The sequence below is a fragment of the Erpetoichthys calabaricus genome, chromosome 1 (assembly GCF_900747795.2).
Source record: "Erpetoichthys calabaricus chromosome 1, fErpCal1.3, whole genome shotgun sequence".
Lineage (NCBI taxonomy): Eukaryota > Metazoa > Chordata > Cladistia > Polypteriformes > Polypteridae > Erpetoichthys > Erpetoichthys calabaricus.
In genome coordinates, this window is record NC_041394.2 from 61,191,349 (window position 1) to 61,212,396 (window position 21,048).

The 21,048-nt window shown below is 38.8% G+C and overlaps 1 protein-coding gene across 4 annotated transcripts in view; it reads left to right on the forward strand.

Moving 5' to 3' along the window:
- gtf2h4 (general transcription factor IIH, polypeptide 4) overlaps positions 1-20,604 on the forward strand; it is a 104,823-nt gene extending 84,219 nt beyond the window's left edge. For all 4 annotated transcript variants that reach the window (XM_028800570.2, XM_028800585.2, XM_028800577.2 and 1 more), the window contains exons 12-14: positions 13,906-13,953; positions 14,490-14,568; positions 20,168-20,604. In XM_028800570.2, coding sequence (XP_028656403.1) covers positions 13,906-13,953; positions 14,490-14,568; positions 20,168-20,340 — 300 coding nt within the window. In that variant the 3' untranslated portion in view covers positions 20,341-20,604. The remainder of the gene's footprint in view (positions 1-13,905; positions 13,954-14,489; positions 14,569-20,167) is intronic.
- The last annotated feature ends 444 nt before the right edge of the window (positions 20,605-21,048 follow it).

Sequence of the window (21,048 nt, forward strand, 5' to 3'; positions counted from 1 at the left end):
ACTAGACAACAGCACACTACTACTTCCTTTTCTTTTTATTTCACTTTATCTCCAGTTAGTCTGTTTTATTAACTGAATTATGGCAACGCTTAACATTATTTAGTGGAACATGAAAGCCATGAATTCAGGTCAGAAGTACTCCTTGCCTCCTAGATTTCTTCCATCATCTGCTGGCTCTGGATGTCTCATGTTGTTACAGCAAGTATTACAGGGTTGCGGTGCCATCCTCTGCTCAATCTAGAAGATGTAGTGTTCTTACTCTATCGTGGTACAACTTACAAATTAAGAATTTGGGATTGGGTGACGACAGCTTGGGTTGATTCTGTTTCTTGCAGGCCAAGCTGGGCGGTTGCAAATTATTTTTCATCTCTGCACATGGCTGTATCTCATATCACCCCTCCTTTTCCGACTTAACTAGCTGTCTTCTTAAATTCTGGTCAGCATTAAGGTGAAGGCAACACTAAGTCCATTGTTACACTGAGTCCAATCTTCTGTTGGCAATCTTAATTTAATAGCTCCATTTCATTTACTTACCTTGAGGGAGAGAATTCATTTTTTTCTTTTCCTTTCATAATTCATAATGTTATATTGATCATAGTTTTACATTATGTGCCATTGCTTGTTTTGTTGCAGATGACTCATTGGTCTCATCTGCCTTATCCAACCACATATTTAACCTTTTGCAGTTGCACCTTCCATTTTTTAGGTCCCATGCTCAGAGGTGGAAATTCAGTACCTTTCTTCTGAAAAACAATTTGTTTATAAACAACCTGCTCTCAATGTAGATGAGTTTCTAACATTCTGTACTGGTTCTGCAGCTAATGCAGGTGTGATTTTTGGATGCAATTAAAGACTTTATTTGGGGCTTTACTGTTTTCCTTTTCTTACACTGTAAACTCCAAAACATGAAGGAAATTGAGCCTAAGCTCTCATCCCTAGAAAGAGCATGGCCCCCTAAGGTCAATAAATCATCATACTAGAAATCACTAATACATCTCTAGGACTAAGCCAAGTTGGCTGCTTACTTTCAGAATCAAATAAAATGTCATACAATCATTCATACATACATTTTAAATGATTCTCGTAAAATCAATAAGGAATTTTTCAGATTTCCACTCTAGACTATTTATTGACAACTCTAGTACCCCTCCCCTCTGATATCAAATCATTCCTCAACATCCTTCCATTTCCCCGTCTCACAGGGAAAGAAGCTTCTTTTCTATATGTTACTTTTTCATTGGCTAAGCTTAGAGGAGCTAGACTCTATGAGCACAGGCGAGGCCCTGTGGATAAATGGGTGTCTCTGTCTCTTCCCCTGTTTGATGTGGTTAGTGAAGCCACCTTTTCTGGCCATCTAAACCCTAGAAATAACATGGCAGTTATTACTCAATTTTTAAAGATAGGTAAAAACCCTACTCTGTGTCAGAGATATAGGCCCCCAATTTCTCATTGCTAAAGTTCAGGCCCATCACTTACAGAAACTCACCCATTCATACTCTCTTTGATAACATTCGTAGACTTCTGCATATTGTTGATTTGGTTCCTTCCCTTTCAAGCCCTGCTGCTCTTCTTTTTCTTGATCATGAGAAGGCTTTTGACTTCAGGAATTGGCAATTCTTAGTGCACATAATGGACTTTTGTACAGGTTTTGTAAATCTGGTCAAGACTCCTTACTTTTTCCTCTCTGCAGTCCTCTTGTCTAATATAAATATCTTGGATCCCTTCCCCAGTATTTGGGGAGCTAGACAGGGCTGTCCTTTGTCTCCTTTACTCTTTGACTTCTCTCTTGAACTGTTGGCATTTTCCATCTATTCCCCCCAATATTATATTTTCAGATTCCATTCATGTCATATCCTTATACAGTGCCCTCAACTATTACTGGCACCTCTTGTAAAAAATAGCAAGAAGGGTTAGAAAAAATCACTGCTTGCTGAAGAACTGTCATCTTGCATTGAAAAAATGAGAAACATCTGACTTTTAATTGAAACAAGTTAATTCAAAGAAAAACAAAGCCCTCATCAAGAAATAAATATTTTTAAGAAAAACATGTGCCACAATTGTTGGCACCCCTGCATTTAATACTTTGTACAACCTCCCTTTTAAAATATAACAGCAAGGAGTCTTCTCTTGTAACCTTTTATAAGGTTGGAGAATACAGAGCAGGGCATCTGAGACCATTCTTCTTTACGTAATCTCTCTAGATCATCCAGGGTCCTAGGCCATCTCCTGTGTACTCTTCACTTCAGCTCACTGTTTCCTTAGGAGGCACTAGCTCTCTGGAAATGTGTTCTTTTGAAATTGCGGCGTGTTAAGTAACCGAAAAATATAGAGATATAATATTAAAAGGCGATATCCCTCCCATAGTGCTACGGCAGTACAAAATCACTTCAGAGAAAAGGATATACTTTAATAGCTTTCTTTACTGACGACTTTACGCGGCATTACAGAACAGGAAGCTTATGACAAACTTTTATCAAGGTGGGATTTTGCTCTATGCAGTCTGCCATCTTTCATTCGCTGCGCTGAAAGGATTTTCCAGACGGATGACATAATCTTCCTTCCATCAGCTTCAAAGTGTATTGGCAGCAGTTCAAGCCTTATATACTGGTTTCTCCATGTGCAGGCTTTCTCTCTGGTCTCCAAACAAGAACAGGAAAGGACTCAACCCCACCTCCAAAAATACAGGAATAGCACAATGCCTACTTGCAGTTGTCTCAATCTCCAAACAAGGAAAGAAGATTTTGTGCTGATAGAGGACAGATGTATACTATTCTGTCTTTAGGCTGACTATACATTCCTGCAGCTGTCTTTGGCTATCTAGTCCTATGCTTGGCTTGGCAATTCTAAATGCTGAGCCCCTTTGTACTAAATATGGCTCAGATATGCATGTACAAAGAAAAGCAAAACAGAGTTTAAAATGTCTGCACAGAGACAGTGACATTAAACTTAATATTATAACATACTTATTATAACACTCACTCCACAGGTTTGTAATAAGGTTCAGGTCAGGAGAATGAGATGGCCATAGCAAAACTTTGATTTTGTGGTCAGTTAACCATTGCAGGGTTGATTTGGACATGTGTTTTGGATCATTATCCTGCTGGAAGATCCAATTATGACCCAGTTTTAGTTTCCTGACATAGGCAGACAGGTTTTGATTTAAAATCTCCTGATATTTCATAGAATCCATGATGCCATGTACCCTAACAATGTTTCCAGGGCCTTTGGAGGAAAAACAGCCCCACAATATCACAGAACCTCCACCATATTTCACAGTTGGGACAAGGTTCTTTTCATTACAGTAATCCCTCGCTATATCGCGCTTCTACTTTCGCGGCTTCACTCTATCACGGATTTTATATGTAAGCATATTTAAATATATATCACGGATTTTTCGCTGGTTCGTGGGTTTCAGTGGACAATGGGTCTTTTAATTTCTGGTACATGCTTCCTCAGTTGGTTTGCCCAGCTGATTTCATACAATGGACGCTATTAGCAGATGGCTGAGAAGCACCCCTAGAGGATACGGACGCTCGTCTAAAAAATGCTGAAAGACTACCTTCACATTGCTCACTTCCTTGCAGCTGCTTTGTCAAGCGACATGCTTCCCACACGGTGCTTCGCATACTTAAAAGCCCAAAAAGCACCTATTGATTTCTGTTTGTTTGCTTCTCTCTCTCTCTCTCTCTGACATTCTCTGCTCCAGACGTGCAGTCCTTTGTAGAGGAAGATATGTTTGCATTCTTTTAATTGTGAGATGGAACTGTCATCTCTGTGTTGTCATGGAGCACGTTTAAACTTTTGAAAAAGAAACAAATGTTTGTTTGCAGTGTTTGAATAAAGTTCCTGACTCTCTACAACCTCCTGTGTTTCTGTGCAAATCTGTGACCCAAGCATGACAATATAAAAATAACCATATAAACATATGGTTTCTACTTCGCGGATTTTCACCTTTCGCGGGGGGCTCTGGAACGCAACCCCCGCGATCGTGGAGGGATCACTGTATAGCCATCCTTCTTTTTACACCAAACCCACTTTGCATGTTTATTGCCAAAAATTTAAATTTTTGTTTCATCAGACCATAGAATACGGTTCCAGTTAAAGTTGTAACGTTTTACAAACTCCAGGTGCTTATGTTTGTGGATGACTGACAGAAAAGGAATACGCAAGCTTCACACAGGGAGCAACCAGGATTTGATCCCTAATCTCCATTATGCTAGGCAGAAGCACTAATACTGTGCAACACCAGTTTAGTGATAATGGCTGAAAGTAAGTAGGAATAATAAATCATAAAATAGAGTTGTACATTAACATAACAGATTGTAAAGAGCAATAATTAAAGTAAAATTAATTCAACAAAAAACATAAAATATATATTATTAATAAAGAAAATACATATACAGTAAATGTAATGAAATAATAAACCAAGAAGAAAGAAAATAATATAATCATGAAATTTTAATAACGATGAAGTACACGGTTAAATCACAAAAAAAAACTCACTCATAAATGCAACAGAAAAAACATGCATGATACAGTAATCTTGTACTTTAGCAACAATCCACATTAGCTTCTCTTATTTCTGCTGGTTTTGATATAATTGAAGGAGAAGTAGTAAGTAAACAAATAATTTTATGCATTTTATTAAAGTAAAATGTTTTTTTTCCTCACTGAACAGTAAGGGGAGAATTGAGAAGGTGATCATACTCTAGTGTTTCCCATCAGTTTACTGATGAAGGAAGTAATAGTTGTAGGAGTCTTCGTTCATTAGTAATTAATAAGACACCCACCACAGGACGGCAAATGAATGCAGTAAATAGGGTGTGAGATTTCTGTTTCATGTTCCGGTAAGGATGCCAAAAATCTGAAGAGATCTGTACAATTTATGAGCAAGGTTAATTTATCAATGAAAGTCTATATTAACACTTTCACTTTCTCTGTTGTGATTCAAAATGTGGCCAAAGACTTGTTTTCACAAATAAGCCAGACATACTTGTTCAAATAAGCAAAATAATACAATTTATTTTTAACATAAGGATAATAAGAGATGGATATATGGAAATATATAGATTAGTGCTGGACGGTATACCGGTTCATACCAAAAACCGTTTTTTATTTTTGTTATGATATGGATTTTTCTTATACTGTAACACCGGTTTAAATTGCCTAAACAACGTTCAGAACATGGCGCAGTGGGAAACTGTTTAAGGGGGAACTTTTTCACTGCTACACCGCTAAACACACATGCAACGGAGTACATGCGGTAGTGGAGGTATTGCGCTGTGAAAATAGACAGAGAACATTCTGAAACTGAAGCTGTAGCAGGTAATAAAGTTGAACATGATGACACAGAAGAACTTTTGCTGGAAAAAGGAGTCACGTCTGTTGTCTGGAGATACTTTGGATTTAAAAGGTCGGATGTGGACCATTATGTTATCAACCATTATCAACGCTTATGACGATAAAGTCGACATGCTGACTTTATTCTCGACATTTCTACTTTATTCTCGCTGTTTGTCGAGATTAAAGTCGACATGTTGACTTTATTCTCATAATTTGTTATTAAAGTAGAACATCCTTAACTAAACTTCATCCTAAAGTCAATGTTTAATTTACTAGATTTTCTCAAACCCTGTCATAAGTTATGTAGCACATTAAATGCTTTGTGTTAAGTGTTCCCATGTTAATTGCTACGTGCTTCTTAAACTGACTTCCTCTTGCACTAAGAGGAGGTTGTACTGCTGCCTTGCAGCAATGGGGTCCCTGGTGTTCCCTGCTTTGAATTTGCATATTTTTCTGGTGGGTTTACTCGGCGTGCTTCAGTTTCCTTTCAAAGTCATGTAGGATGTGGGGTTTTGTTATGCTGTATTAACCCTGCTAGTGTATGTATTGCTCGTATTCACCCTGCGATGTGCTGGCACCCCGTTCAGGATTTTCTCCTGCCTCGCACGCAATGCTTGCTGGGATGGGCACAACTCTGAATGTATGGCATAATTAAACATGCATAACGAAGGTTTTTTTTTTTAAAGTTCTGAACACTCTGTGGTCTAAGTATATAACTAGTTTTAATTTCACAAAGATGTTTATTCTGTGGTGATTGGTTATGTGAAGAAAGAAAAAAGGAAGGATAGGAACTGGGGGTTTGGTATGTCAGACAGAGACGGCACGCATGCAATAAAGTGATGAACGTCCATTGAATTCTGTGTTCATGTCTCCGAACACCAGATCACGAACCCAACATTTACACAATATTTAAGTTAAACCTGTGCGATACCCATTCATACATCCAGTTTTTTGGAGCCTCGTCACACCTGCCATAAAGTTTTCTAAACTGAATGTACACCTGGGGACCCCTTACTGTGAGGGAGCAGCACTACTGCCACACTACCGTGCATGTTTAATACCTGCTTTAATGCATTTCGTCCTGAAAAGTATATCAAGTATTTATTTTAACATTATAAATTTTCAGAGAGCAGGAATATCATGAAGTGAATCAAGTTATATCTTGCCTGAAGAAGGGGCCTGAGTTGCCTCGAAAGCTTGCATATTGTAATCTTTTTAGTTAGCCAATAAAAGGTGTCATTTTGCTTGGCTTTTCTCTACATTCATAATGGCTAACACGGTACAACACCCTAGTACTACTTGACATAAACAGTACAAAACAAAAAATACTAAAGCTTCATTTAACTCTTTCTCTCATATAGAAAAAGGCACGTAACTTATCACTTCTGTCTCTTGGCTTAGATGGAACTTTCCTCTCTTACAGGAAATGGCACATGACGTTAAGAATCCTGAATTTTCAATTCATGAGTTTAAGAAGGAAGAGTTGTCTAGCTGGTTGTAAAGTTTTATTGCTGGCAAGTGGCATTCATTTTCTCACAGCAGCTAGCATTTGTCATGGCTCAGGGAACAACCCCCACCACACAGAGTTCTCAGTCTCAGTGTATGAGTGTGTGTGCATGTGTGAAGTGCTGCTTTGCCCTTTCCTTTTGGTTTTAGGATGAGAAACTTATATCCAGAATGTATTCTTCACAAGATTATTATCTTTAGTCCTGCTGGCTTTGTCCTGTTAAATTACAGTTAATAATTCTCTGAATTAAAGGATACATATGGTTTGCGGTGAGCGATGCTTGATTCCTTTCCTGGTTGACTTTCTCCAAACACGTGTTCAGTGTACTTTCTTTTCTTTGTTTAGGAGATATCCTTCATCGCCTTTTGGTGGTAGGCAGTACTGCAATCTTCTCTTCAAAGGTTTTATACAAAGTATCCTCAGATGCTGGCAAAGTTATGGCTGCTAAGTCAACTGGTGATCACACAGTGACTGTCGTTAGCAAGATGAACACATGATTTACATATAGTCTGTTTCTCTTGTTCCTGTCCTCGCTGTCCCTCAGCAAGGTTGGACTAATCGAAACCTTGTCCAAAAACAGAACACAAAAACTCAGACACCGACAAGTATTCTACCTTTTCAGTCCAGCACGGGTGCCTTTGGAGTAGAGAGATAGCTTTGACCTCTGTTGCAGCCACACCCTATCAGCTATGGATTCAGGCTATGGGCAGCCAAATTATGGTCAGATCAAGGTGTAGCAAAGTGAGAGATAAGCAGTTTTTATGGTATTACTTGGGTTTTTGTAGACAGGAATAGAGGTTGTATCATTGGCTTCTTGGGTGCACATAAGTCCATCCTCTTGAATGACCACTGGTGCATAATTGTGTCCATCAATATTACTAATCCTTAATTTATTGTCCTTTGTTCAGAACTTTAGTTCATTTCACACGTTAGAGAGAGAGAGAGAGAGAGAGAGAGAGAGAGAGAGAGAGAAGTCCCTGACTGTTACATGGTGTGGTATCAATCATCTTATCAGATAAGTCTACAGATGCTGCATTCCAAAGGGAGGCCCAGTCAGGCAAACTGAGACTTTAGTTGGCAATAAAAGGTTCTTGCAAAAGTTTGTTAAGACAGGATTTGGGTACCAGCCTGGCAAAATGGATAATGCCAGTCTGTCCTACACAGTCATAGAGACAATTTTTTTGCTCAGTTTTTTTTAATGTTTCTGGTTATCCTTTCAACAACAACAACATTTATTTATATAGCACATTTTCATACAAAAAGTAGCTCAAAGTGCTTTACATAATGAAGAAAAGAAAAATAAAAGACAAAATAAATTAAAATAAGACAACATTAATTAACATAGAAAAGAGTAAGGTCCGATGGCCAGGGGGGACAGAAAAAACAAAAAAAAAAAACTCCAGAAGGCTGGAGAAAAAAATAAAATCTGTAGGGGTTCCAGGCCACGAGACCGCCCAGTCCCCTCTGGGCATGCTACCTAACATAAATGAAATAGTCCTCTTTGTTTTTAGGGTTCTCACGGAAGGACTTGATGATGATGGTCATGCAGACTTCTGGCTTTTAATCCATCACTGTTGGAACATCACGGTGCTTTGAGTAGATGGCACCACCAAAAGGACACCGGAAAAGGAAACAGAAGAGAGAGTAGGGGTTAGTACAGATTTTAGAGCCACCATGAATAGTTATTATAATGAATTGGATATACAGAGTATCAGGATTAAATTACAGTGAAGTTATGAGAAGGCCATGTTAAAATAATGTGTTTTCAGCAGTTTTTTTAAAGTGCTCCACTGTAGGTAGGTAGGTAGGTAGGTAGGTAGGTAGGTAGGTAGGTAGGTAGGTAGGTAGATAGATAGATAGATAGATAGATAGATAGATAGATAGATAGATAGATAGATAGATAGATAGATAGATAGATACTTTATTAATCCCAAGGGGAAATTCATATTATATTAAATTCACTGTATTAGCCTGGCGAATTCCAGATTTTAGGTACATAACAGTAGAAGGTGGCCTCACCACTTCTTTTAAGTTTTGCTCTTGGAATTCTAAGAAGACACTCATTTGAGGATCTGAGGTTACGATTTGGAATATAAGATGTCAGACATTCCGATATATAAGATGGGGCGAGATTATTTAAGGCTTTATAAACCATAAGCAGAATTTTAAAGTCAATCCTGAATGATACAGGTAACCAGTGTAGTGACATAAAAACTGGAGAAATGTGCTCGGATTTTCTTTTCCTGGTTAGGATTCTAGCAGCTGCATTCTGCACTAGTTGCAAACGATTTGTCTTTTTTGAGTATTCCTGAGAGGATTGCGTTACAGTAATCTAGCCGACTGAAAACAAACACGTGAACTAATTTCTCAGCATCTTTAAATGATATAAGAGGTTTAACTTTTGCTGTGTTTCTTAAGTGAAAAAATGCTGTCCTAGTGACCTGATTAATATGCGATTTAAAATTCAGATTACAGTCAACAGTTACCCCCTAAGCTTTTTACCTCCGTCTTGACTTTTAATCCTAATGCATCCAGTTTATTTCTAATAGCCTCATTGTATCCATTTTTGCCAATCACTAAGATTTCAGTTTTCTCTTTATTTAGCTTGAGAAAGTTACTGTTCATCCATTCTGAAATACAAGTCAGACATTGTGTTAGTGAATCAAGAGAATCGGAGTCATCAGGTGCTATTGATAAATACAGCTGTGTGCCATCAGCATAGATGTGGTAGCTCACATTGTGCCCTGAGATAATCTGACCTAACGAAAGCATGTAGATTGAGAAAAGCAGCGGACCCAGGATAGAGCCTTGTGGAACACCATATAGGATATCATGTGTCTTTGAGTTGTAATTACCACAACTGACAAAGAATTTTCTCCCTGCCAGGTAGGATTCAAACCAATTTAAGACACTGCCAGAGAGGCCCACCCATTGACTAAGGCGATTTCTAAGAATATTATGATCAATGGTGTCAAATGCGGCACTCAGATCTAAGAGGATGAGAACAGATAAATGGCCTCTGTCTGCATTTACCCGCAAGTCATTTACTACTTTAACGAGTGCAGTTTCTGTGCTGTGATTTGTTCTAAAACCTGACTGAAATTTATCAAGAATAGCATGTTTATTGAGGTGGTTATTTAACTGCATAATGACTGCCTTCTCTAGAATTTTACTTAAGAAAGGCAGGTTGGAGATGGGTCTAAAATTTTCAAGAGCAGAGGGGTCGAGATTATTTTTCTTAAGTAGGGGTTTAACTGCAGCAGTCTTAAGACAGTCTGGAAAGACCCCCATATCTAATTAGACGAATTTACTATGTCAAGAACATTATCAATTAGCACGCCCGATACTTCTTTGAAAAAATTTGTTGGTATTGGGTCAAGGACACAGGTGGAGGGTTTCAGTTGAGAAATTATTTTATGTAAATCAGGTAAATCTATCCTAGTGAAAGAGTTTAATTTGTTTATAACGGAATACTGGGGTTTAGGAGGATCCTTAGTGTTGGGAAGATATACTATGTTATTTCTAATATCATTAGTTTTTTGATTGAAAAATACAGCAATAGCCTCACAGGATTTACTGGAAATACTTAGGAGGCATTCCTTTGAGTTACCTGGGTTTAGCAGACGATCAATCGTCGAGAATAAAACTCTGGGATTACTAGTATTGTTATTTATAATCTTAGAGAAATAGCAGCGCCTCTCAAGACGGACTGTGTTATTGTATTATGTTATTTTAACTTTTAATATTTCATAGTGGATAGTTAGTTTAAATGTTCTCTTTAAATCAGACACTCTTTGGGTCTTCCATAGTATAACAATGCTAGAATATTTTTTTAACTGTCTTTACAGGTGCAAATATGTCAACAGCAGCTCTCACTTTAGTATTAAATCTTTCCACCTTATTATTTACATTATCCTTGCTATTATAGTTGGCACTATAAACGGACTGATTGCTTAGAATGTTTGTAAGTTTTAAAGCTGCTGATGAGTCAAAGAAGCATTTTTAACAATATGCTTCTCATGAGTGTTTTCTATCATTATTTCTATATTAAAAAGTAGAAGAAAATGGTCTGATAGACCAATATCAATGACCTGCTTTACATCAACTTTTAGTCCTTTAGTAATCACTAATCAAGTCTAACGTATGACCTGCTTTATGTGTAGGCTGATTAACGAGCTGTCTCAAATCAAAAGAGTCCAGGAGGTTCATAAATTCTTTTACTTTTTGGTCACACTGATTATCTATATGAAAATTAAAGTCGACCGACTATTCAGAGTGTGTCATAGTTCGTAATTAAAATTGACATTAAGTCAGAGAATTCCTCAAAGAAAGACACATTGAATTTAGGAGGTCTATACACGGATAATACTAGAATGTGAGAATCTCCATGAATAACAACGGTGAGATACTCAAAGGACTTGAATTTACCAAAATTTACATCTTTACACTTTAACTGGCTTGAGTAAATGTTTGCCAAGCCACCGCCTTTCTTTCCTTGGCGATCCGCATGAGTAAAACTGTAATCCGGAGGCGCAGATTCGATTAAAACAGCTGCGCCATCTGAGCTAAGCCACGTTTCACTAAGTGCAATAAAATCTGTTTTTCTATCACTAATAAGATCATTGATAAAAAACGTCTTATTAGTTAAAGCTACAACATTTAATAGTACCATATTTAATGTTTCAGAGGGGCAGAGATGAATACTATGTGCGTTATTGATATTTGGAACAGGAGCTAAGTTATTTTTATTAGCGCCTCTCTGTGTGTATTTTTTGTTTAATCTATAGTCTATTTTTATAGTTTTAATACATTGTTCATCTAAAGTAGTAATTTTAATTAAATTATTGGTGTTTATCCCATATTGCCTAAATTTTCTACGTGCATTGAGATTAGTTATTATAGTATTAATGTTGTGCACTTTTACTGAAGATTTTATTAAACAATTATCATGTCCTAGCACAGCAGTAGCATTTCGGAAGGGGTTAAGAGTAGAGATAGATAGTCAAGATAAACGAATTAGCTTAGATATGTTTTCGGAGAGGACCCGGGCGCTGAAACTGTTCGGATGCAGGCCATCTCGCTTGAAGAAACTTTCGAGAAATTGTTGATATTTAGGAAGGATTAACTAGCTTTCAGTGTAATCTAGGTCTAATCCTGGCATCCCGGCACAAAAATTGCACAAGTAAGAGAAGGATGCCAACATGGGATATTGATATATCTTTTTCCCTTATCAGCTAATTATGCATTTATTTTTTCAATACTGTCTATTTTCTGACGTTATTTTTTTAATGGGTTGCCACCATGCCGTTTTATTGTGGCTAATCCTGTTTGTCTCCATCTTTTTTAACAAACTGGAGCCCAGTTTTGACAATTGCCGGACACGTTGTCTCCCTAACAGCCTGTGCAAGCAACAGATGTAAATGTAATAAAATGTACTTGAAAAGCTTCAGATCAATAGTAGGAATCTGTAAAGTTAAACTGGCTGTTATTTTACAGTTACTAACTTACGGTTTAGCGAACTCCTATGTATCTTTGGTTTGCGTGCGTGTGTATGTCTGACATCATTTTCACCATGCAGCCCTCACTCCCCATGTGCGAGCGTCAAGTATAAACCAGCCTTTAGACCTCAAGCTTTCACGAGTCATAAGACAGAGGTCGAAGTCCAAGTGGAAGTCATTGCTGGATAGGACTGGCGAGCTTTGTTGAGCTGAATGGCCTGTTCTCGTCTAGAGTGTTCTAATGTTCTAAAAAAAAAAAAGTCCAAGTTGAATTGCAAGCGTTTTTGATTATTTTTGAGTCGAGTCAGAAGTCCTTAAATTTGTGACTTGAGTCCTAATTTCTGTTCCAAACTTTCCTCTTTTTATATATGTCGTCAACATCTGGCACTGTATGAAACAGATTCTTTCTTCCTCTGGAAAATAGAATTCCATCACTCCCATATTTCATAACCCTGCTCTCTCAGTAGGTGGTTGGCCCTGCGTATTTCTATCTTGTCTGCGGAAGTGGATCAATATGCATGGTGATTTGTTTCATAGTTCAGGACTTACGATTTTTCAATCTTTCAAGCACATTTTAATTTACCTAGTTCAGGTTTCTTTTTCTACCTTCAGTTTCGATCAGTGCATGTGGAGTTTCTCTATGCATCTCTCTACCAAACCATCAATTGCGCTCTTTATTTTGCTCTTTCTTTCCCAATAAAAATCTGTTTCCATCCTGTAACTTCTTACTTTGTAAAGCGTCTTACAAATGTCTTCCCTTGATTCCTCTTTGATACAAAAACCTTTCTTCTTGCCTTTCCCCATTAAGACACTGCTTTCTCCAGTGCTAGATCTTACTCTGTATATTCCAACTGTCAGGAATTCTGCATAGACTTTATCTAATTCCCGGTAATCAGCTGCTTGTGAAACTCACCACTGTCAATTATGCCTTTTTGGTTTATCTAGCACTTTATTCCACATATTCTGGCACTGACCTCCTGTCTTTTACTTTTGGACTTATTTATGTCACCTACTATCTTCTTTTCTTTCTTTAAAATGTCTCTAAAATGTTCTTTAAATCTTTCTTCATTTAGACCCCTCAATGCTTCCAGTTAAATCTCCGGAATGTAAATTATTCTGTCTTGGTACACTGGCAGCCAAATTAATTCTTGCCTCCTGCTGGAAGGCACCTTAGTGCATTACTGTGAATAATTGGCAATCTTCCTTCTACAATTTAATAGACTTTAAATTGTCCACAACACAGATTAATAGTGCAGCAATTCAATTGAAACTTGGAGTACAGCTGCTAATTTGCTACTTCTTTTAACTGTTGGTCATTTGTGTTTTGATGTTTTTTTGGGGTTTTCTTTAACTGTTCTTTGCTGTTGTTCCTTGATCGTGATCCTTTATCCCTCCTCTCCACTTCTCTGGTGCCTGGGTTTTCCCAGAATATTTTGGCTCAGTCAGGGACAGGGTGGGTTGGGTTCTTTTCTATCTTATGGTAGTTTAATTACAAAATTGAAACATTTGGTTTTATGTGTATTCTGTGATATTTTGTTTTCTATTTTGTCATTTTAGATCATTCATTTTCTAAGAACAAGAGCTCATCCAATTATGTTGAAACAGGTAAATAAAATCACTTCATTGTACACAATAACTTGATGTCAAGTTAAATCAACACTCAACAAACGAGTTTCTAAAATTTAATTTTGTTTTGAATGTCAGTCTATCAACTAAGGGAACTTAGATACAATTTTTTTATTTCTCCCTGCTTATGTTAAGATTACAATTTCTGCTTAGTGTGATTTTTAGCATGTGGTAGTCTTTTCCACCCAGGACAACAGCAGAAAATTCCTGTGATTTATTCCATTTTTGACTGATGAGACTATAACAAAAGATTTGAAGCAAGGTATCTGATAACAATATGTCTAGTGTGATGAAGGATTGCATTAAACAATAATGTATTCAAATAATTCTACTATTTACGTTTACTCTTTTTTTATACAGCTACATTATATTCTTTGTGGGAGCAGAGAGTTTAGCAGTGGCTGTTAGGTTTCAATGATAATTTAAGAAATAAGTCTGAGCCAATCAATCTTTATTACTGTGTGGTTTGTGGCTTTCTTTAAAAGATGCTACATTTCCTGTTTTTGTTTTAACAGGTGCCTGTGTTGCCCCCTACACTAACTGACCAGATCAGATTATGGGAGCTAGAAAGGGACAGATTACAGTTTAATGAAGGTATTGCATTGTTTTTGTGACAAAATCTAAATGGCTGTTCATTGTGAGGATTGTGACTTTTTTTCTTTCAGCCTTACAGGATTACAAGATTGTGATTTAAATGGAACATATATAATCATATAATAAAAATAAGTGCTGCCTCCTAGAGTTCTGTAGTTTTACATATAGAATACTAGCCGTCCCCCGTGGCACTGCCCACATAATAGTGAAACAGGACAGTGAGGAGGGCCCCGCCCAGCTCCCTACTCCTAACGTCACGCTTCCTCCTCCCCACGGCCTGCAGCCTCTGTCTCGGATTAGCGCAAATATATCGCTCCCGCAAGTGAACTATGATTCTTAGTACGATGTAAGAAGTCGCTAAACCAACCAGAATGTTCAAGCAAATTATAGAAAAAAACCTGATCTAAATCTGTTAAGTAGTTCGCTAGCTAAGTGGAGGTAAGGTACACGCCCCAAGGCTGGTGCATGAGTGAGGAGGTCCCAGCCCCCCTCCCCTTGGCCTGCTGCATGTCTCTCGGATTCACGCAAATAAATTGGTACTGCATGAGAACTATGATACATACTGAAATGAGAGACGTCACAAAATCAACCGGAATGTTCAGGCAAATTATAGAAGAAAACCCAATCTAAGTCCGTTAAGTAGTTCTCTCGAGAAATGCAGACAGACAGGCAAACGTTGGATTTATTTTTTATATATATATATATATATATATATATATATATATATATATATATATATATATATATATATTGTGGGGAACAGCCCGGACACAGACAGGCAGACACGATGGCTTCACCACACACACGTTTATTATACATTATTTACAAGTTCTTAAGTGCACAAACCCAGTGCCGCAGCACCAATCACCCCTTAAGTCCTGGCCACACAACACAATGCCCTCTCAGCCTTTGGTCCGCCTCCACTCCTCTCCACCAAGCTTCGTCCTCTTCCACCCGACTCTTGCCATTGACCGGAGGGAGGCAGCCCCTTTTATACACCCCGGATGGACTCCAGGTGCATCCTGAGGAGCCTCCGTAGACACACCCCTATGTGGCGGAAGCTCTGGCTGTGAACCCGGAAGTCCTCTGGGTGTCCCCAATCCTCTTCCCCCCAGCAATTCCGGGTGTGGCGGAAGTGCTGAGGTCCAGGGCTCCCAAGGCATCGGGGCGCCCCCCTGGCGGTGACCACGGGCCCCTACAGGGTAGAGCTTCCAAGCTCTGTACCCGTGGCCCCCAAAGCAACCAGGACGGACGCCCCCTCGTGTTCCAGAGGAGGTACAAGCTCTCTTCCGGTCCTCCTAGGCATCCCGGCCGGGCATGAACCCCAGCCGGGTGCCACAATATATATATATATATATATATATATATATATATATAAATAACAATCGTTTACTGTTCACCAAGTCCCTATTACCAGTTAAATAATTTCAAAGTAAACTGTAAAGTGTATGTGTCATTTGTTACCATCCATCCATCCATCCATTGTCTCCCGCTTATCCGAGGTCGGGTCGCGGGGGCAGCAGCTTGAGCAGAGATGCCCAGACTTCCCTCTCCCCGGCCACTTCTTCTAGCTCTTCCGGGAGAATCCCAAGGCGTTCCCAGGCCAGTCAAGAGACATAGTCCCTCCAGCGTGTCCTGGGTCTTCCCTGGGGCCTCCTCCCGGTTGGACGTGCCTGGAACACCTCACCAGGGAGGCGTCCAGGAGGCATCCTGATCAGATGCCCGAGCCACCTCATCTGACTCCTCTCGATGCGGAGGAGCAGCGGCTCTACTCTGAGCCCCTCCCGGATGACTGAGCTTCTCACCCTATCTTTAAGGGAAAGCCCAGACACCCTGTGGAGGAAACTCATTTCAGCCGCTTGTATTCGCGATCTCGTTCTTTCGGTCACTACCCATAGCTCATGACCATAGGTGAGGGTAGGAACATAGATCGACTGGTAAATTGAGAGCTTCGCCTTGCGGCTCAGCTCCTTTTTCACCACGACAGACCGATGCAACGCCCGCATTACTGCGGATGCCGCACCGATCCGCCTGTCGATCTCACGCTCCATTCTTCCCTCACTCGTGAACAAGACCCCGAGATACTTGAACTCCTCCACTTGGGGCAGGATCTCGCTACCAACCCTGAGAGGGCACTCCACCCTTTTCCGGTTGAGGACCATGGTCTCGGATTTGGAGGTGCTGATTCTCATCCCAGCCGCTTCACACTCGGCTGCGAACCGATCCAGAGAGAGCTGAAGATCACGGCCTGATGAAGCAAACAGGACAACATCATCTGCAAAAAGCAGTGACCCAATCCTGAGCCCACCAAACCGGACCCCCTCAACACCCTGGCTGCGCCTAGAAATTCTGTCCATAAAAGTTATGAACAGAATCGGTGACAAAGGGCAGCCCTGGCGGAGTCCAACTCTCACTGGAAACGGGTTCGACTTACTGCCGGCAATGCGGACCAAGCTCTGGCACTGATCGTACAGGGACTGAACAGCCCTTATCAGGGGGGCCGGTACCCCATACTCTCGGAGTACCCCCCACAGGATTCCCCGAGGGACACGGTCGAATGCCTTTTCTAAGTCCACAAAACACATGTAGACTGGTTGGGCAAACTCCCATGCACCCTCCAGGACCCTGCTAAGGGTATAGAGCTGGTCCACTGTTCCGCGACCAGGACGAAAACCACACTGTTCCTCCTGAATCCGAGGCTCGACTATCTGACGGACCCTCCTCTCCAGGACCCCTGAATAGACTTTTCCAGGGAGGCTGAGGAGTGTGTTCCCTCTGTCATTTGTTACATGAAGTTAAAATTGCCTGATTTTATGAGCAAATCAAGGCTAGATTAGTAAAATCTGTTATATATCTTTCATCACTAGGTTAGAGCTATATTGTTAATAAAGGGTAATGTTACAGAAATCTGAACTTTCAGAGAATTTTGTAGTGAGTGTAATCCAAAGGAAAACAAGAAATCAACAGCAGAAACACGAAACGCATTTTATAGCATTCCATGCAGTTGTTGCCCAGCGGTATACATAGGACAAACATCAAAAAGAATCGCAACACGAATACATGAACATCACAACGCCGTCAGAAGAAAGGACTCACGATCACTGATCTACACGCATACTAAATCAACAGGACATACATTTAACTGGGACAATGTACAAGTAAGATTTAAGGCCAGTACCAAAAGTGCCAGAGAGCTGGCCGAATCATGGCTATCAAATGAGAATGCCATCAGCAGACATTTGGACATAAATCCAGCATATTCAAGCTTAAGAAGAACATGTTCATAATAAATAATATCTTTACAACCAATAACCCCACCCCCCTCCCGTTCACACTGACTTAGCCCCCCACCAAACTACGTAATTTTTGCTATATATTGCCTTTGATTCTTGTCAGTCTAAGCATTATCCTCTGATGAAGGCCCCTGGTAGGGGCTGAAAGCTCAGGAATAAAAACGTGATTCATTTTCTCAATTTGTGGATCTCCAGATGCAAATATGCAAACCGTATCACAGACTTTCTCTTCCACAAATACAGAAGTATAGTTCCACCATCCTTTTTTCTTACATACTATTTTTTCAACTGGAGCATTGGCAGAATAAATGACACAGAGGTGTGCAGTGGGTTAGTAATGAAGATCAAACCTGGAGAATTGTGTTTTACTGCCCTGTGCCTTGTTTACTACAGCACACTGCTTTCTGGTATATTTAAAACACAAACACAACCAAAATATCATTACATAATGTTGTACTATTCTAATAAGAAAATTATTTGTTAAAATCAAATAATAAATAAATGAAATCAGATTCATTATTTAGAGACGTAGAATCTTCAAGGAGATCTTTGAAGAGGAATTTGAGAACTTTAAAAAATCTTCATTGTACATTTTTAATTATGCCATCCATTCACGGTTGCGCCTATCCCAGCAAGCATCGTGTGTGAGGCAGGAAGAAATCCTGAACGAGGTACCAGCTCATCGCAGGGTGAATGCAAGCACACACATACACTAGGGGCAGTTTAGCAGAACAAACCCCCACTGCCTACATGACTTTGAAAGGAAACTGAAGCACACTGAGTAAACCCACCAGAAAAACATGTAAACTCAAGGCAGGTAACACCCGGGACCCCCTTGCTGCAAGGCAACAGTGCAGCCTCCACGCCACCATGCCCCCACATGATTAGTACATGCTTTAATGCATTTCATCTTGAAAATGATATCAAGTATTTATCTTAGCATTGTAAATGTTCAGGGAGCAGGAATATCATGAAATTAATATATTCTGCATGGTGATCGCTGCCTGCGCCTCCTCTTAGTGCAACAGAAAGCCAGTTTAAGAAGCACGTAGTGATTAACATGGGTTGGGGAACACTTAACACAAAGCATTTCATGTGCTACATCATTTATGACGGGGTTTGAGAAAATCTAGTAAATTAAATGTTCATTTTAAGATTAAGTTTAGTTTACAATGTTCTACTTTAATGACAAACTAAGAGAATAAAGTCAATATGTCGACTTTAATCTCGACATAAACAGAAAGAATAAACAAGAAATATTGAGAATAAGGTGGAAATGTTGACTTTATTCTCGACATAAGCGTCGAGATTAAAGTGGAAATGTCGAGAATAAAGTCAACATGTCGACTTTATTCTCGACATATAGTTTTTTTTTTTCTTCACCGTGGCCCTAATACGCTTCCGTAATATGTTGAATGCCAGAAAACTTAAAAATGTAAAAGAGCAATAATGTTTATTTCCATTTAGGGAATTTTTAAATGTCTTGTGCTGAAAATGTGTCTTGTTTAAAAAATTGGTGCAGGTGGTACAACATGTTTAAATTGTAACTCTGTGTCATTTACATTTCCTTTTATATTAAACTTTCTGTCTGTGAAACCCTTTTTCCTTTCTTTATAATTCATTGTCATAACAGTAATAAGATTTTTTTGTGTGTTTAATGCAGGTTCCTAGCAAAGCACAGAGGAATAGAGATTGAGAGTCATTTTATTACATCAGGATATAGCTTTCCCATTTTCATTTTGTTAAAAAGAAGAATATTACGGTTTTAATCATTGAATCTTCGATTACCATAATATGGTTTGATTGTCTCAAGCACAATATCTTGTGTTCTAAATTTCAATAGTAAAAGGGTCTTCTTGCAAGTGGACTTGCAATTTAATTAGATTATTTTTTCCCAATTAAAAGTATTTCACTTATTTTAAAATAATGAAGAAAAAATATTTTTGTTACCTATGCTTACTAAGGTATGATCCAGTTATATATTGTATATCTATATAACTTGACTGCTAAATATTTGAATATGTGAGTCAAGCTTCATTCTGTTATTAAGCAAACAAAGAATGAATTCACTGTAACACTTCTGTGTTTTTTTGTGGTTTTTTTTCTTCAAAGCAGATATCAAAACAGAAAACACTACCCTATTTAAAGGACACCAGACATTGTTTTTGCTATTCAGAGTTAGTTTATTTCCATTAGATGTTTTGTTTCTGTTACACCAAAGATCTGTTATACAGTGACTAAAAATATATTAAGCATTTAAGTGTATTGGCACAACATAACACTATTGTGGTCTTTTTTGTACGCAGGAGTCTTGTACAACCAGTTCTTATCACAAGTGGATTTTGAAGTACTACGGAATCATGCTAGAGACCTTGGTGTTCTTGTTTGGGAAAACCCTCAGAAGAGACTCATGGTGGTCACTCCAGCTGGGCATTCTGATGTTAAGAAGTTTTGGAAAAGACAAAAGCATACACCTTGAAGATATAAATTAACTTCTTAAATGTGTATCTTTTCTTAGCCAATATGAGGTTAATTGGTTAAGGTCTATGAGAATTAATAATGAATGTTCCTGCTTCTAAATGATTCTGAAACCAATTTATTTCAGATTTCACAATATACATTTTGACAGATTTTCAGTAGTATATGTTGTCATTCCAAATGGCATTCTTAAGTACTGTATTGACTTCTAAAATATTTTTTTATTCTACTTTATTTAAAATAAACTGAAAGATTTAAAAAGTGAGTTTATCCAGTGTACATCGGAATTCAAGTCAGTTTTATTTTATTTTACTTGATCCAAGGTTCATAAATGTTCTTTGTCAAGTCTCCTGTGGCACCGTAAGGCTGAAGCAGGGAGAGAGAACAATGAGAATTCAATGGTAGATAGCAAATTGTCTATAATGTAGTTGCATTTTGAGACCTCACAGCTGCTGGACCCTAGACATGCTCGAGCTGCACGGCTGTTGACCCAGCTTAACTTTGTCACTTTTAAATTTCTTCACTCCACCCTCCAAACTTCTGAATAGAGCAACAGGATCTAAGATAACAGCCAGCATACAGAGAGACCGCATTTAACTGCTGCATTCATCTCCATCAACTGCTATGGTGGTTCCCCTGACAGAGCCTCATTCAAGATTTGTGATTATTTTTTCATACAAGCTGAGTATAACTTATTTTTTGTGTCTTG